Source organism: Solanum lycopersicum, chromosome 12 (genome assembly GCF_036512215.1).
Source record: "Solanum lycopersicum chromosome 12, SLM_r2.1".
Classification (NCBI taxonomy): Eukaryota; Viridiplantae; Streptophyta; class Magnoliopsida; order Solanales; family Solanaceae; genus Solanum; species Solanum lycopersicum.
In genome coordinates this window covers 62621939-62640710 of record NC_090811.1, presented here as the reverse complement: position 1 = coordinate 62640710, position 18772 = coordinate 62621939, and the positions used below count along the sequence as shown (strand labels likewise).

General features: G+C 31.2%; 1 protein-coding gene and 1 pseudogene across 4 annotated transcripts; one reads left to right on the top strand and one right to left on the bottom strand.

Moving 5' to 3' along the window:
• Positions 1-1600: 1600 nt before the first annotated feature.
• On the top strand, positions 1601-5132 carry LOC101258443 (mitochondrial import inner membrane translocase subunit TIM23-2). Of its 3 annotated transcripts, XR_003244622.2 has the most exons (3): positions 1622-2288; positions 2434-2501; positions 3859-4045. XR_003244622.2 is itself a non-coding variant. In XM_004252343.5 (2 exons), the coding sequence occupies exon 1, from the start codon at positions 1716-1718 to the stop codon at positions 2271-2273; it is 558 nt and encodes a 185-aa protein (XP_004252391.1). In that variant the 5' UTR covers positions 1601-1715; the 3' UTR covers positions 2274-2288; positions 3859-4045. The 3 variants fall into 3 exon arrangements, 2 of the variants coding, with proteins under 2 accessions (XP_004252391.1, XP_069148510.1); XM_004252343.5 differs by lacking the exon at positions 2434-2501 and having other exon boundaries at positions 1601-2288; XM_069292409.1 differs by lacking the exons at positions 2434-2501; positions 3859-4045 and adding an exon at positions 5002-5132.
• LOC109119080 (receptor-like protein 9DC3) lies at positions 1641-17823 on the bottom strand (annotated as a pseudogene). Its single transcript, XR_011213216.1, has 3 exons — positions 17356-17823; positions 15493-17308; positions 1641-10736 (listed from the first exon to the last, which is right to left on the bottom strand). The product of XR_011213216.1 is annotated as a receptor-like protein 9DC3 (transcript).
• Positions 17824-18772: the final 949 nt, after the last annotated feature.

Below are 18772 nucleotides of genomic sequence, written 5' to 3'. Positions count from 1 at the left end.
TACAAATTATAAATATTAATGAATGATGAGTAATAACTTATAAAGTATAAACTTCAAAAGATTTAAATTTTAAAAACTTTATTAGGCTTAACTTGCAAAATTAATAAGCAAAAAAATTTTAAAAAATATCTTTAAAATAAACTTAAGTAAAAAAATATATTATAAATTTAAAAACTATTAATTTAAACTTAGGAAAATAAAAAAAATTATTCATTTTCGTAATTCCAAAAAATCATTTTTGAAATAACTAGATTTGGCATCCCGTTTATCCCGTCCCGTTCCATTCCCGTCCGTTTCGGTTCCATTCCGGTATATAGTGGGACGGGATGGAATCGAGTATTCGTTCCGGTAATTCTAATTCGGTTCATCCCGGTACCAGTCAACGTACCGGTCAACGCGTCCCGTTTGGTCCGGTACCGATTCGTTCCGGTCCGTTGCCCACTCTTAATTCTTACCATAAAACATCCTTCAAGTATATAAAGTGAGTAATTTTTATCCTTCTACTTGAATTTCTCGTAAAACTGTCCGATATATCCCACAAAAAAGTCGTCCCTTCCTAATTATTATCCTTAGAAATGCCAAGAATATTATCGTGAACTTTTTCGTAATTGAGTTAAGAATTATGCAGAACTTTTAATTTGACCGTTTTTCATTCATTTTTATTTGATTTTAATTAAAAATATTATTAATTTAAATATGCTTCTTCTCTATTGAATATGCTCGACGTTTATTGGAGACTTCCCCTTCTAATAATGTCAAATGAAACTCAACTACGAGACATAATCATTATTTTGGTCACTTCAGTATTAGATTGACCTAAAAATCTATTGATTTAATTAATCAAGAAAAAAATTAAAAAAAAATAATCCCCAACTTTTTTCTGTTATGAAAAAGGCAAATTATGTACGCTCACTCCTTCCAATCATTTTTAGTTTCATAAGCAACAATATCTAAGATTATTTATATTTTCCAAGAATTTCTTGTAGCAAGTAATGAAATTATGCAGAATAACTTTTGTTGATAGTTACGTTAACTATTCATGTTTTGTAAGATCTATTAGTTTTTTGACAATATCTAATAAAAGGATGAAAGTTGTTTATTTACAAATACTTAAGATGTTTTCTGCTAAAAATGATACTTTAAGGATGTAATTTAAGTTTGAAATATAGTTAAATGATGTTTTCTGCTAGAAATGATACTTAAGCATATAATTTAAATATGAGATATAATTAAAAGATGTTTTTGATAAAGGGAAAATGCACAAGTACCTCCTCAATCTATGTCTAAATCCTAGAGACACACTTATACTATACTAAAGTCCTATTACCCCTGAACTTATTTTATAAGTAATTTTCGATCCCTTTTTAGCCTACGTGACACTAATTTTTTTTAAAAAAGTCAATTATTATTTGACCCACAAGATAATGCCACGTAAGCCGAAAAAGGATAAAAAATTACTTATAAAATAAATTACCTTAGTATAATATAATTGTGTCTCTCAGATTTGCAAGGGTACTTGGCCATTATCTCTTTGGAAAAAAAACTCTAACAAAGATATACAAAACCTTATTTTCGAACTCTCTACTAGACCACGTGGCTCTACTTAAAAGAAAAAGCGGTGTCGTTTCCTTCTCTTTTCCAGAAAACTTTGTTACTCTTCTCAATTCCCAAACCCTAAACCCAAACCCGAACACTAGAGCCAAATCCCGACGCCGATGGCATATCACGCCGGAGACAACGACGGCGACGGCCAAAACCGGCGGTTCTATAATCCATACCAAGATCTTCAAGTTCCAATTCAGAAACTCTACAAACTCCCAACTTCCCCCGAATTTCTCTTCAAAGAGGAATCTCTCGCACAGCGCCGATCGTGGGGAGAAAACCTAACGTTCTACACTGGCATCGGTTATCTCTCCGGTTCCGTCGTCGGGGCAGGTAAAGGATTTATTCAAGGCGTTAAAGCTTCTGAGCCTGGGGACACGTTGAAGCTCCGGATTAACAGAATATTAAACGGGTCGGGTCACAATGGTAGGAAGTTCGGGAATCGATTCGGAGTTATTGGACTGATGTATGCGGGTTTAGAGAGTGGGATGGTGGCGATCAGGGATACAGACGATGTTATCAATAGCGTGGTGGCGGGTTTAGGGACTGGAGCATTTTACAGGGCGGCGGCAGGGTTGAGGTCCGCGGCTGTTGCAGGGGTTATTGGTGGAGCTGTAGTTGGGCTTGGAGTTGCAGCAAAACAGGCGATGAAACGATATGTACCAATCTGAGCTTGTTTTTGATAGGTTTGTAAGCTTTTTAAGTTTCAATTGTTACTGAAATTTTGATGGTAGCTTGAGAAATTGTTTCCACGTTGAGTTGTAATGTAATTATTTTATCGAAGGTGCATGCTTTCTTGATATATTCGATTATCGTATTATTTTGATGTAGTTACTGTTCAGTATGCATACTTGTTGGACTTCTTTTTCGTGTATCGGAAACAACCTTTATACCTAGAGGTAACGTCTATGAACACTCTCCCCTCCCATACCCCATTGATACGCAGTAAGCTTTCTAGATATTAGCTAGTGCACCTTGAGCAGCAGTAATGTAATTATTTCATTAAAGCTGCATACTTTCTTGATTCTTTGAATATATGTTCTGAAACTAGGTTTTAAATGGACTTGGTTATGAATAATTGACAGAAAAAGACTTACTGGTGTATGGCATTTTTGAAAACTTAGCACCTTGAGATGGTTGTTCCCTTCTGTTGTTTCTGTCAATTGTCTCTGTTTATTACAGTTTTGTGCAAAATTTCAAGAATGCATCTTCTGTCCTTGTGCAAATGGTTTTCCTTGAAGTATATTTGTACTGATAGAACATCAACAACCTACCTCCTTATTCCTAACTCGTGGAGGTAGATGGATTGTTGGGATTGTTTCCGAAGGACCCTAGCCTCTAGTGATTATTGTATTTATTTGTTAGTTACTGTAAAGGGAGGTTGTTTCCAAGGCTCCTTGCCTCAAGTGATATTTGTATCTATTTGTTAGTTACTGGAAGTAAAAGGAGGTTGTTTCCCAAGGAACCTCGCCTCAACTGATATTTGTATCAATTTGTTAGTTACTGTAAAGGGAGGTTGTTTCCGAAGGCTCCTTGTCTCAAGTGATATTTGTATCTATTTGTTAGTTACTGTAAGTAAAAGGAGGTTGTTTCTAATGGGACCTCGCCTCAAGTGATATTTGTATCTGTTTGTTAGTTATTGTAAAGGGAGGTTGCTTCCGAAGGACTCTCGCCTCGAGTGATATTTGTACCTATTGTTAGTTATTGACAAGGGAGGTTGTTCCCTAAGGATCCTTGCCTCAGAGTGTTATTTGTACCTATTATTAGTAACTGAAAGGTCTGTTCAGTAGATAACGTTGTCGTTGAGTTAACTGAATTCATCAAGCTGCACTTTTTAGTGGACTTCTGCTGCATTCGTATTTGTTTCTTATTTAGAAGTAATGTTATCAATTCGTTCTTTGATGATAACTTTGGTTTTATGTCTTAACGTACCCATGAAATTAGTTTCTTTGACAATAATAACTCTGTAAATTATCTTGTCTATCAGTATTATGTGTATATACATGCTTTATTACATACTTTGTTGGTTTGCAGTTAGAGTAATTGCTTAATCTTCTCAGAAGATGGTATCTCTGTTTATTTGTTAATGACACTGCATAATGGTTCTTTCTTTGGAGCTTTTGTGAGTCCCAATTATATGCAGGCTTGCTAGCTGTCTCTGTCAAATTGGCTTATTATGTATTATTATATATATGTTATATGATTTTTTAAGTTCTCATATTGAAAAATACTGTGTTTTATTTCCAACGTGTGCAGAGTTACTGGTGTTATACTGGTGGTAGTTTTTGTGGAACTCGGTGAAATAGTTTGAGGTGTATGCAAACTGGTTAGGATACGACAAACTTGAAATTTTAGCTCATTGTTTATTATATTGGTATAGATAGGTGAAAGTGTTGTAATACATTTCTATTCACCTCAATGATTGTTATGCCTGCACGTCAAATAGAGGTATCATAGTTATTATAATGCTAATTATTATGATGAAATTGCGTGATGCCTTGCTATTATTATTATGTGAAATCAAAAATTTCAAATTATCAAAACAAAAAAGGCTCAAACTATCCTTTAACGTTGTAGAAATAATTCACAAATTTCTGTTTATCTACCGCATCGAATTTGCCTGCTTCTTAACGTATTAGAAATGATTCAGAAAATGCGTTTAATTTTAGAGGACTCTGTTGACGGAATCATCCCAACCTCTCAATAATATAGACATACTTGATCTCAACTGACAACTAAACATTTCAATTTGTTTTGATTGTATCTTTGTGGACATTTGATATTTACAGACATACTTGATCTCAACTGACAACTAAACATTTCAATTTGTTTTGATTGTATCTTTGTGGACATTTGATATTGACGCTTCACATAGTTTTTGAAGATGTATAGATAATTAGTTTGTAAGTTGAAGTGTTTAACTGACACAATGAAGATGAACTGAGGTGTGTCTAGATATGCTACTTAAAGTTGAAGTGTTTAATTATTTGTTGAGATAAAATTAAAGTGTCTATTTATCTATTCATATAATAACTCCAAGACATAAAATATTCAGCTGTCTTCCACATGTTACCATCAAAGTTTGTCACATAACTCCATTAACAAAAAAGAGTATAATGGAAAAAAGCAAAAAAGATAAAAGATAAAAAAGGAGGAAAAGCTACTCAAGAATATGATAAAAAAAGATAAAATAATAAAAGAAGAATAGGATAAAATGATAAATATAAAAAGAAGAATAGAATAAAAATAAAAGCCACACCTCCACCCCTTTCTTGGATATATAAATCCATATATAGTTTACTCAAAAAACATAATCTTGAAGCAAAGCCTAGTACATTTTCCTCTAAAGCCAAACCCCACAACAAACTAAAAACCTCTCATTTTCATTACTATTGCTAGAAAATGGAGAATTTTAGATCAATGTCAACAAGGGAAGGTGGAAGGATGCAAAAGTTATCACCAACAAGTATGCAAGATTTAAGGAGTTATAGTACTAATTCACATCATATTCCTAATAATAATAATAATAAGGAAGTGAAGATCAAGAAGAGCAATATTAACAAGAGCAAAGTGATGTCCACTTGTTCAAAAAGTTGGAAATTGGATGATCTTGAATTGCAAAGAAAGAGAAGAGTTGTTGGATATAAAGCTTATGCTATGGAGGGTAAAATGAAGGGCTCACTCAGAAAGAGCTTTAGGTGGATCAAGGATACTTGCAATAATGTAGTCCATGGATGGTGGTGAATCAGACTCAAAAACGAATTCAAGATTTAAGTTTTTGTAGGTTCAATGTTTAAGATTTTTATCATCGAACAAGTTTTTTATATTTATAATTGCGGGTTTATAACTACTATTTATTACTCATAATTTTTATGAATATCCTTGCATATAAATTTATGATCTGCATTGCAATAATCTCATTAATTTGTCTCTGGTAATGATCTATTAATCTAATTGGTCATTTACCATATAGTTAATTACGATCAAAACACATCTAAATTATTACTTTTTCTCAGTTTCATATTTTAACTATTCAATATTTTTTTACCTATTTAAACTATCGCTCCTATTACATTAGGTTTGAGCTAACTCACATCACAAAAGTTACTCATAATCTTATAAGGAGGAGGATCACTCAAACCATATAAAAGCTCAAGATTTCATTTTTCACCGATGTGAGACATTCATTCGATTCATCATTACCCTTCACTCTAGGATTCAAATATTCTTTACTAGGAATTTTACTGTCCGTTCCGGAGAGTGACATTCACGAACCAGAGGTATTTCTACCCCCACAATTGTCCGATTTTTCTTGGGATTCACATCGGGTTCGAATCTGTTGCCACATCAAATTAAGTTTTGATCCTAATTCATATTCCAAAAGCTAGCTCAAAGGGGAAGGATTACTCAAAATTTCATTCCTTCACTAATACGAGATACTCCATTTCATTTATTATGTATTAAAATACACCTCGATGTTAAGTAATATGTTAAATTGATGGAACAATTGAACTATATAAAAACTTATTCTACATTGGATCATAAATTGTAATTTAATTCTTATGCATTGAAGTTTAATTAAATTTAAATTCACGCTTTGCATAACTCATTTCTAAAGATAACACTCTCAACATGATTTTTTCATTTTCGGAGTTTGAACCCGAGCTACATTTTTCATCAAAACTGAAAATATCTCAAATAATTTATATTGGTACGTTACACTTTCACTAATTACGAGCAACTATGCACCATCAAATTAAAGGAAAAAGAAACAAAAACAAAAAGGGGAAATCTTAGGTATATATATGATGATATTGATCCTGGAATAATGCTGCTTTTTTAATGACCCATATAATCATTAGTAATGATATATAGTAAAATTTACGCATGATTTAAGGTAACTTATCATATAATTATAAGTTAATATTAATATAAGCACTTATTGATCAGATAAAAAAATAGCTATGTTATTCTCACAGATTAAGTCATTACACTATATTAATAATAATATAATATAAATCGAATAAATCATTAGGACAAATGTATAATTGAAGTTCGAAAAAATGAACATAAAACCGCTTTATCCTACAGCGTTGATGAAAATCAACAATTAAATAAAAATTAATTATAACTTTTTATCTCAAATGTTGATCTGATTTAGACTTTTTTTAAAAAAATAAATTGAGTAGAAATTCATAATATAAATTTTAAAAAAAGGAAAAAGGAACTTACAAATAAAAAAAATCAAATCAAATCAAACCAAAGTAAATGCTAATGAATTATGCGTTTTTACTTTGTACTTAGCATATTGATCATATTTCTCTTTTACTCGGAAAAAAGATAAAGATGAAAAATAAATTAGGGCTAAGAATAGAAATAGTTCAATTCTATAACTTTTTTTTTTTGGTAAAATTCTTTTACTTCTTAAAATGTAATAACAAGTTGAATTTTATGGTATTAATTTAAGGACCTATTTAATAATTTTAATTTTAGTTAGGAGAAATTTTTAATTACATTCCATAATAAATACTTGCCCCACGCCTAGACTGATGCTTTATCTAATTCAATTTAATTTTAAAATGAGTGAAATAAACTTTCAAAAAAGCAAAACAATGAAAAAATAAATAATACCCCTCCATTTACTTTTTTTTGAATCGATTGTATTAAAAATAATTTTTCATTTTTTCTTGTCCATATTAACATATAAAAGGACAATTCTTTAACAAGTTTTTCTCTTATCATTAACTATTCATTCCAAATCATTTCTCAAATTCTTACGGACAATATACTCTCTCCGTCCGGTATCATTTATCATGATTTCTATTTTTATAGTTAAACTGTAAAATTTTTGACTAATATTTTAAAATGTATTTTTTCATCATATTAATATGCAAAAAGTTGTAATTTATAGTACTTTTCATATAGTTTTAGGATATCTATTTTTTTTGTTTAAAATATCAAATTAATGTGATCCAATTTACCTTTAAAAATTAGTTAAATTGACTTTTGATAAACGTAACATGACAAACAATTTCAAACAGAGAGGATATCAATTAATACACATATCCAATAACTTTTTTTTTTAATACTCTATTTCTCGAAGCTCTCTCACCTATTTTACTTTATTAATAACTTGAATCTACAATTTCAAAAGTAAAAGTAAAAAAATGCTTATCATCTGAACAATCTTTGAGATTGTGAAAAATTTATGGTAGACAATAAAAACTAACGAAAAGAGTATTGAAAAAATTCTTATTCCGCCATCGATAGCAAAAAGTGACAAGAAGATCTTTGAAGATATGCGGTGGTGAGAGTGAACGAGGTTTCTCTTGTTTTTTACTTTTCCCCCTCCTTGATTCCAATGTCTTCTTAAAATTATGTGCAATTAATTCTAGGAAGCTTCACCTAGGTCTAATAACTTGTTAATTTGATTTCTCTTTTTGTGTGAATTTTATAAAAAGCCATAATGTTTGGAATATGAAAAGCTACAATTATTCAAACCTTAAATATTCCTTCGTTTCGTATTAATTAAATGTTTATATTTTACGTCTTTTTAGACAAAGTAAATTAAGACATAAATTAAATATTTTTCTGTCTGAAATTATTTGTCATGATTCCTATTTTAGAGTGTATTTTTTCATCATATTAATATGCAAAAAATTGTAATTTATAGTACTTTTTATGTAGTTTTAGAATATCTAATTTTTTTTGTTTAAAATATCGAATTAATATGATCTAATTTACCTTTGAAAATTAGTCAAATTTACTTTTGATAATCGCAACATGACAAACAATTCCTGACGGAGGAAGTATAATTTTTCATTTTGATCCTTATTAATTATTACCAAATTTATGATTTGAATAACTAAATACTAATTGATCACTAAATTCAATACTAATTAACGAAGGATAAAGTTGATAGAATACTCCAAAAATAGTCTTGAAAATTAAACAATTAAGTTAATTTGAGAAATAAAAAATGTACTACCTCTCTCAATTTTCGAGTCATAGTAAGCATTCTTCCATATAGCTATTACCAAGGGTTACAATCCAATTTGTTTTTTTTTTTTAACCAAAAGTTGCAATTAAGATGTGCATCAAATTAATAATTGATAATTATTGTTCGACAGAAAAAATATTAACTTTTAATGATTATTAATTCAACTAACTACTATTACTTTGTCCATTCATATGTTCTCTTCTTCCTCTCAAAAATCCATTTTATATTTATTTATCCCAAAAAAAAAAAACACTACATATATAACATGAATATCTCAAAATAAAACCTTTTCAATTAAGCCATTACTATATACCTTAATTTGTTTGTTCTTTTCTTTTGATTTCTTACCTATGTTGTCTCTTTTAAGTTTCATTTTATACACTTGTCATACACTTCATATATACATTGTTATACAACATATATACACATGAGTAAATAATCTCAAAACTCCATTGTAATGCTCTAAACAAAATTATATCTGAGATACTCTAAATTAGACAGTCCTTGAGCGTTTTCCTAGATTATTTATGCATGTTGAGAATTTTTTTTTTAATAAAAGGTTGCTAAACACTCTGTCGGGTGATATATACCGCCTTCTCTCAAAATATAAAAGAGGTTCTTTGTAGTAGTAAGTCAGACACTTACTATTATTATTGGAAAGAAAAATATGCTATGGCTTATATATGTAGAGTATTAACATACAAAGTTCATAACTGATGTAACCTAATACTCCCTCTATTTCACAAATAATGATCTAGTTCGACTTGATACGGAGTTTAAAAATATAAATAAGATTTTTAAATCCTGAGGCACTAAATTAAAGTTATGTCAAATGTACAAAATTGTCTTTCAATCTTGTAGCCTTAAACATATCATGTGGAAAACTGAAGTTAAAATGTTATCAAAAAAAGAAAGATATCATTTTTTTTGAAACAGACTAAAAAGGAAATGAAATTATTCTTTTTGAAACGAAAGGAATACTTGTTACACGTATAAAAGCCTATGTAGAGTGTTCACGTACAAAGGGATGGAAGAAATTAAAAACTTGCTCTAACTCAATTACAGAGCTAACTAATGTGGACCGTGAAACATATAAAATGAGGAGCCAACGACATCAAAAACAATAAATTAGGTGAATGTATGTATTATGTAACTCTAATACTATAATAAAGAAACTGATCTCGAGTCTAACCAAACTCCAAAAAGATAGCATGAGGAGAAGGTTGTGAAATATAAGGAGACCAAAGATGATTGAACACACTCTGATTTTGATTAAATTTTAAAAATTAGCTCAAAAAACAATGTAGATATAGATAAAATATTCAAAAATAGCTAGAAATCCAAAAAATGCATGCATTTCATCCATACACACAACATTCATTGAATATATTAAAATCTTAATTACATAAACTTAATATATCACCAAAGTTCATAATGTTACATTTTTCCATGTTAATAAAAGGAAGAAGAAAAAAGGCTTACTTATAAAACAAAAAACTAAAAAAGAAACTAAAAGTAAAAACTAATAAGCTGCAATATGATATTATTGCATCTGTCATAAACATTCCACCAAATGCTCCTCCAAGCACCTGCATGTTGGGATTAACGTTTATTTACCATCTGATTTTTTTTACGAAGCGAAGTTAAACCTTATTTTTTATTTTCACTAAAATTATATTATAAGCGGACTTTTATCTTTCACAAAAAAATTAATAATGATTTTTTTCTTCACTCAGACGAATCAATAATGTTTTCACTTACCCTCTAACGTTGACTCAAACCCTCAATTTATTCATTTTAATTGCTTTGGCAGTGAGCATTCAATAATTAGTTGCTGATATAAACTAACATGAAAATTTAGATATAGATCAAAATAGAACTTAACTCTATATATACCTGAATTTGTAACTCTTCTAGCTAGACACGATTATTTCTTCTTTTGTTTTGTCTTTGATTTCTCTGTTTCTTTCTCTGTCGCATAATAATTTTGTGTTACAACTTTTCAAAAATTCTTGTAAGCCATTTCAAATTTCTAGTTGAGATCATGATATATATAATGGATAATCCAATACATAACCCACTTCCATATCCCATAAGAGCACCTTTCCAAAAATCATTTAGAAATTCAGAATCGCTTTTGTTGATCTCTTGGTATTTTGAAAGACACAAATCGGGGGGCTTTGTGTTTTTGGATAGCTAGAAATTAGAGTTTATAATTTCTTAGCTAGGAATTAGAGTTTATAATTCCTCTAGGAATTAGAGTTCCTAATTCCTTAGTTACATAGTTTTGTAATCTTTTGTTGAGACTTGAACTTTAATAAAATGGAGTTAAATTCTACAGAGGTGTAGGTCGTGATTTCTACCCTTAAGAGTTGGGTTTTCCGCGATAAAATATTGTGTTATTATTTTATTTGCTTCACAAAACGTATTTGCTGTAATCTGCAAAGGAACACATAAAATAAGCATGTTCCTTAGGCAATTTTGGGGGTCAGAATTTCAACAATTGGCATCAGAGCAATGTTATCTTTGAAGAGTCTAATAACTTAAGATAAAGATAATTATGAATTCTGCACCTCCTCTTGGACATGGTAAAGGGCAACACATCAATAGACCACCATTATTTAATGGAGAATACTGCTCTTGATGGAAGACAAGGATGGAAGACTTCATTCAAGCTGAAGATTACAAACTATGAGTTAGAATTACTAATGGACCATTAACTCCTACTATTACTGATAGTGAAGGGAATAAGGTACCAAAACCTACAGAAAAATATGGAGAAGCTGACCACAAGATGATAGGGAAGAATGCAAAATCTAAATGTATTCTCGTATGTAGGCTAGGACCTGATGAGTTTAACCGCATCTCTAGTTGTACCTCTGCAAAAAAATATGAGACACTTTAAAAAACACTCACAAAGCTACAACTCAAGTTCGTAAATTCAGAATTGCCAGACTTTGTTCTGAATATGAAGTCTTCAAGATGAAATGCGGAGAATAACTTCAATATATGATCACCAGATTTACACCACTGAGGAACAGGTACATAAAATATTAATGACTTTGCCTAGATCATGAAAAATAAAAGTTACTACAATCAGAGAAGCCAAGGATCTAACCAATATGACTTTAGATGAATTAATAGAAAATCTCAAAACTTATGAGATGAATGTTGACAAAAGAGGTGAAGGAAACAAAGAGAAAAATCTTGGATCTAAAGCAACTAAAAGTGATGAATCAGATATTGATGATGATGATTTGACACTGATAAGAAGAAACTTTAAGAAATTCTTAAAAAGGGGATTCAATTCTGGAAAGAAAACACCACCTATGAAAGAAAAAAATGTTGAGAAACCACAAGGCAGAGGTTGTTTCAAATGTGGTTAAACAGATCATCAGATTAAGAATTGTCCTGTATGGGAAGTAGAATGGAAAAAAGAAACAGCCGAAAAAGAGAAGAAGAAACTTCTCAACAAAAAAAAAACAAAGAAAAGAAACAAGCAACGTATTCATCTTGGGGAACAGGTTCGGACATGTATGACGAAGATGATGAGGACCTCGCTTTGATGGTCATAGAACCTAAATCAGACTCTGAAGGAATAGAGGCAAATTCTTTTGATTTGAAAGATAAACTAGTAAAGTTTTCTGAGAAAAAACTATCATTCTTATTACTCACTTCCATAGATACAATTCAAGAACTAGTTAAAACTAAGAATCAATTGCTTGCTTTCATGACTAGTTTAAGTTTGAGTATATTGATGTTGAAAAAGTTAATTCTGATCTCAAGAAAGAAAATCAACTCCTAAAGGAACATGTACAACAACTTGATTCCTGTACTTTGGCTCTCAAATTTGAAATTCTGAAATAAAGTGTTACTGGGAATGAAAAAAAAAACAGTGATCAAATTAGATGTGACCAAGATCTAATGAGGTTAATCAATGAAAGAGAATGAATCTTGAATTGTCTAGGATAAAATTGATCTGGAAAAGCTAATAAATGGACAAAATCTTTCATGATAGTAACACATCTAGGTAACAGTATTCGGAACATAAGAACTGGAATAGGATATGAACAACGTATTATTGGAAATTCTTTGTTATGTATTATTAGTGCAGAAAATAAAGTAAGAGGAATTTATATAACTGTTCCGAGGAACATGTATATTCCTAGAAAAAACCGTCTGCCCAAATGGGCTCATAAAGATCTTATTTATCCTTTTGATCAAAACAAAGGACCCAAACTAGTTTGGATTCCTAAATCTAACCTTTGAATTTGCAGGAAAAGTGAGAGGAAACATGAAACATTCACCAATTACATGCTGCTTCATATGCATGATTGAAACTAGAAAAAATTCCCCTCACTTCAAAAAAAAAAAAAGGGAATGGATGAATAACATTGACTGAAAAAAAAGATTGAAAAAAAAGAAGCATGTCCAATTTATGCAGTATCTAACAATTATGCGCACTTAGATGATCAATCAATCAAAAATATGATCAGCCAAGGAAAACAATTCCAAAAGGAAAAATTTAGAACTTGGGGATGATTAAAGGTCACCTGAGTATCCCAAAATGGCTAATAAACATTGCGCATACTACCCTATAATATTAAATTCTATGCTCAGTTTTGTACAATAAATTGTATGTCTCTATACCACTTTTAAAGTCATGCTACTCATGCACTATATCATTGTATTTGCATCTAGCACAGGAGAGAGACTTAGTAAATTTAAAGCAAAATTCAGTATTATCCAGAGATATAAGGTATGTGCACTACAATTATTCATAATTAAATATAAATTCAATGCAATTGAACCTATTTCTTCCACTTGTCCCAAAAGATATTCATGCCCTAAATACTACCAAAACAAATATCTTCTTAAAAAACCTTATCCCAATTTGATGGTCTATGGTTGAGATGAATTTGATGGAGGACACCTCTACTTTGGTGCCTTATAAATATAGATTAAGAAAGTAGAGTGTGCTGGTTCTTAGGGGGAATCTTTTGTATTGAGTAAAGTCTTGGAGGATTTACATTGTGAGGGGAAATATTTTGGGGACCCTACACTTGAACAAAGTTCACTTGTTATGCCCAACTTGGGTGCATCTAGTGAGGGGGAATCGATGGGAGACCCATCTATCGAACCTAGATCTTCTATTGGGAACCATATTAATTGGGATTCCCGATTGATATAAAAAAAGGGTATTATAATTGGTGTTGTACCTGATAGTACACGTCCAGGGAACAGATTGAGAGAACATGTTCCTTTAAAAGTGATATTCAAAAAAATTTGTTCCTCTTACTGACTCTATTGAAATTAAAGATGAGTGAACTATTGTTTCTGCAGAGGGAACATGATTGATTGAAAAAATTCCTCTAAAGTGATATAAAAAGAGAAAAAAAGGGATTAAGAATGCATAGACCAAGGTTACCTTTGAAATTGAGAAGACTGCTAATCTTGTTAATCCAAAAGATATCTTTGCTACTGATAAATGACTTTTATTTATCCTCTCATCTTTTGATATTACCTAGCCACTCTAGCTTTTGACTTTCAAATTTTTTTCTCATCACAAGTGCTTGAATCTATGTTTAATTATGATTACATTTGTGGTGTATATGCTTTTTGATCAATGCTAATGTTGAGTTTGAGTTTCAGGTTCATGTCTATCTTCTATGTTCGTGCAAAATGCTTTGCTATAGCTAAATGAGTTCTTGATTTTGTAAGTGTTTGAGTAGGTGATAGCAAGTGACCATAGTATCAAATTTGCTTCTCTTAGTATGGTGTATGCCTTCACAATGTTTTTTTTGCCTGATGTCAAAAAGGGGAAGCAACGTGCATAATATGCTTAATATGTTGCGTGTTTACTTACCTATTCAATGCAAGCCGATTAAATTTGACATAGTAAAAAAGGGGGAATTTGTTAATCTCTTGGTAGTTTGAAATATGACAAAGTTGCATCGAACAGGCAACGTCAACGTGTTCCAGCGAATTCACGGTTGCAAAACTAAGTTCAATCGGGAATCTATAATGGCAAAGCATGTAGAAAAGTTATATGGCAAAGCGTGTAGAAAAGTATTAACATGGTTTTCTAAAGTTCAAAACGTGTTTTCCTGTTTAATTAGGGAAATAGTGATTATTATTTAATTAAGGAAAATTCGTTCATTCAAAGTTTAAGAAGCAAGGATTTTCGAGATAAACAAGGAGTTGTCAAAGTCGAGTTCAACAAACATTTGTTGAAAGAAGTTGATGTGCAGTATTTTGTAGAAACGAAGTCCAAGTAGAAGTCAACAAGGATTTGTAGAAGGCAAATACAAGTCGAATTCTACAAGTACTTGTTGAAGTTCTAACCTATAAATAGGGAGCTATTTGCATCAGAAAAAATTGCGCACTTACATAGAGTGAAGATCAAAATATGATCAAGAGGTTTGAGAGAGTTTTGAGATTTATTGGGAGTGTTGCGATTTGTGAGGAAAAAATTGTAAGATTGTAATTAAGAGTTTTGATTACATTCGAGTGTATGTGAAGGATTCGTCTAACAAGTTTGAGAAACTTGACCTACGGTAGAAGATATAAATTGGGGGGTTTTGTGTCTTTGGGTAGCTAGAAATTAGTTTATAATTTCTTAGCTAGGAGAGTTTAAAATTCCTCAGGTTACATAGCTTTGTAATTTTTTGTTGAGACTTGAACTTTAATAAAGTGGAGTTAAATCATAAAGAGGTGTAGGTCGTGGTTTTACCCTTAAGAGTTGGGTTTCCGCGATAAAATATTGTGCTATTATTTTATTTGCTTCACAAAACGTAACTGCTGTAATCTGCAAAGGAACATATTGAATGAACCTGCTCCTTAGGCAATTTTGGGGGTCAGAATTCCAATAGCTTTATTCATAATCTGACTCATAATCGCTATTATTTGTCTCCGGCGTCCAATTACTTCCACAACCTTTTGAAACAGGGAATCTTTTTAATCCATCATTACATTCATATGAATTATTGTCAAATGTAGAAAATTGACGTCCTTGAGGAATGCAACCTTGGAGATGATTGTGTTAGAGATTTAAGAATGAAAGAGACGTAAGCACAACAAGTAATTGTGGTATCTCTCCTGAAAGCTGATTAAACGAAAGATCCAATGATTCAATAAAAGATAAATTTCCAAATGATGTTGGTATATTACCTTGCAATCTATTATGAGACAAATTTAGTCCCCCAAGTGCAATGAGATCTCCGAGATTACTTGGAACATACCCTTCAAACTTGTTAGTTGAAAGATCAATAGTGACATAAATTGTCAAAATTCTAACCAGTTCAAGCTCCAATCCCTTGGTTGAAACTGTTACAGAATCATTATAATCTCTCTATCCAAATTTCCAAGATATGTCGGTACCTCAGATGTTTTATCAATTTTCCTCATGGCTTTCAATTTTTGAAGCAGGCTAGTCAACAAGTTTCCTGTAAAGGCATTGTGAGAGAGATCTATAATTCGAAGCTCGTAAAACATACTTTCATCACTTAAAGTTCTAATTGCCCCGTGCAATTTATTTGATCTCAAGCTTAAATTTTTCAGTTTTGGCAAAGTTCCAAGCCACATTGGAAATGTGTTGTTAAGGTGATTGTATCCTAAATCAAGAAGTTCCAGCTCTTTGCAATTGGCTAATGATTGAGGGATTTTTCCTTCTAATTTATTGTCATGTAAGTCTAAGCTTCTGAGTACACTTCTATAGCTAAAATTTTCTGGAAGAGTTCCATAAAGATTGTTTTGGTGGATATCCAAAACCTCAAGATGAACACTCATGATGCCAAAACATTGTGGAATTCCCCCCTTCAAATTGTTTCTACCCAAATCTAAAATCCTTAGGGATGTTAGATTGCAAATAGACGAAGGGATATCTTCACCAAGATTATTATCTTCTATTTTCAATACTTGGAGTCCACTAATATTAACTAGACATAACGAAATTTCTCCCTTTAAGTTGTTTCTCCTCAAATACACTACTTCCAATTTCATAAAATTGCAAAAAGATGGAGGAATTTTCTCAGTGAGATTGTTGTTGTGGAGATACATCCATTGCAAGTTTCTCAAGTTGCCAAAAGAAGCTGGAATTGAACTGGTGAGTTTATTAACACTTAAAACAAAGTAACAAGTCTTCCTATATTTCCCAACTCACTTGGAATCGAACCAGAAAGGTTGTTAGTATGAAGAGACAAAAGATACAACTCATTCAAATTTCCCGAAAAAGTAGGAATAGAACCACTAAGAAAATTAGTAGACAAATCTAAATAACTAAGAGTCATTAGGTAACTTATTTCTTCAGGAATTGAGCCAGAAAGATGATTCTCACGAAGATACATAGAGGTTAAGCTGGTCAAATTCCCCAATGGAGCAGGAATAACACCACTCAAAGAATTTTTAGACAAAAATAGTTCACTAAGAGACGTTAAGTAACTATTTCTTCAGGAATGGAGCCGGAAAGGTTATTTTGAGTAAGGTACAGAATAGAAAGGCTGGTCAACTTACCCAATAAAGCGGGAATAGAGCCATAAAGATGATTTCTCATGAAGATTCAAACTAGACAAGCCTGCCAAATTTCCCATTGAAGCGGGAATAGAGCCATTAAGAGAATTAGTACTCAAGCCTAGATAAGCAAGGGTCCTTAGGTCACCTATTTCCGTAGGAATAGAGCCAAAAAGACTATTTTGATAAATATACAAAATAGACAAGTTGGTTAAATTACCCAAGGAGGAAGGAAGATGTAAATGGTCTGAAGCTTGGCTAGTGAACCAATTAGTGGTGGGATTATGCCTGAAATGTGATTGGTGTGCAAGTCAAGATAGACAAGATTACCAATATGAGGTGTAATGACTCCAGAGAGATTGTTCATGCTAAGATCAACATATGCAAGAAAATGGAGAGTCGAAAATGGAAAATCAGAGTGTACCGATGACATTAACACCTCTAATATCCAACTTGCTTACCCTACCATTAAAGCACGTAACTCCATACCAATCCCCACATGCATTTGAACTCTCTGTCCATGAAGTCACTAAGGAATTATTATTATTCTTCAAAGTTGCTTGAGGGCAAATACTTCCTCAGGGAAAGCAAAAGTAACTTTAAAGAGACATAAGAAATTGAGTAACTTAAATATTGAAAATATTTTGGGAACCATCATCAAATATTGATAAGAGATTTTGTTTGATTTATTTTTTTCTTTTGATAAACTTTTGCATACATTTATAAAGCAGAAAACATTTCTTAATTAAAAAAATTATGTCATGTGACACCTCTTGAATTTTACTAGATCGGCTCCTAAACAACTCGATAACTGTTTGAATGACAATCAAAGCATAGCAATAACACATGCAATAATTGCATAAAAGTGACATAGCAATGAAATCTGTCTCTTATTGAGTTGATCAAAACTTGTGAATTGTTTACTTAGTGATAGTTAATTATTTAAACTCAAACAAACAAACAAACCATTTCTTCTAGAAAAAAGACATTTATTAACTGTGTAGAGAAAAGAAATTTCTTCTATGAAATAAATTACTGATTGTGCAATTTATTCATATCAAATAATTAAAATTTAGAAAATGTTGTCATCCTCAAGTCAATGCCCAAGTCTTATGGGAAACGTCAAGTTTGGCTCTATTTGTCTAACAATAACTAATAAAAGTATATCATTAAGTGTTCATCTCATTTGGTCAATTGCCGGCCACAACATAATCGTCACACAAATCAATAACATTCTAATTTTTTAATTCAAGTTCACATCATTAAATTACAATACACAATTCTTATATATGTGAATACATTCACCAATTTCCATTACTTCATCCGTCTCAATTTATGTTACATTTTCTGGATTTCGAGATTCAAACAAATTTATCTTTGATCGTAAATTTTACATATATATTTTAATTATTTTGACTTATCAATTATTATGACTTATAGTACTTTTTACATAGTTCACAAATATATAAATTTCATTTTAAAAAAATTAAAGATCCACACGCTAATTTTTGGTCAAATATAAGCTGATTGACTCTCGAAAAATGAAAAGTCTCACATAAATTGAAACAGAATGAGTATTTCCACCAACGCATATAACAAGGAAGCTTTCTAATTTTTCCATATGAAACAATTACTATTTTTTTTCTTTTCATACCGATTCAA

What these genes read in the sequence shown, in the direction of transcription:
- LOC101258443 (XM_069292409.1), top strand. Translation starts at nt 1,716, where the DNA reads ATGGCATATCACGCCGGAGACAACGACGGCGACGGCCAAAACCGGCGG.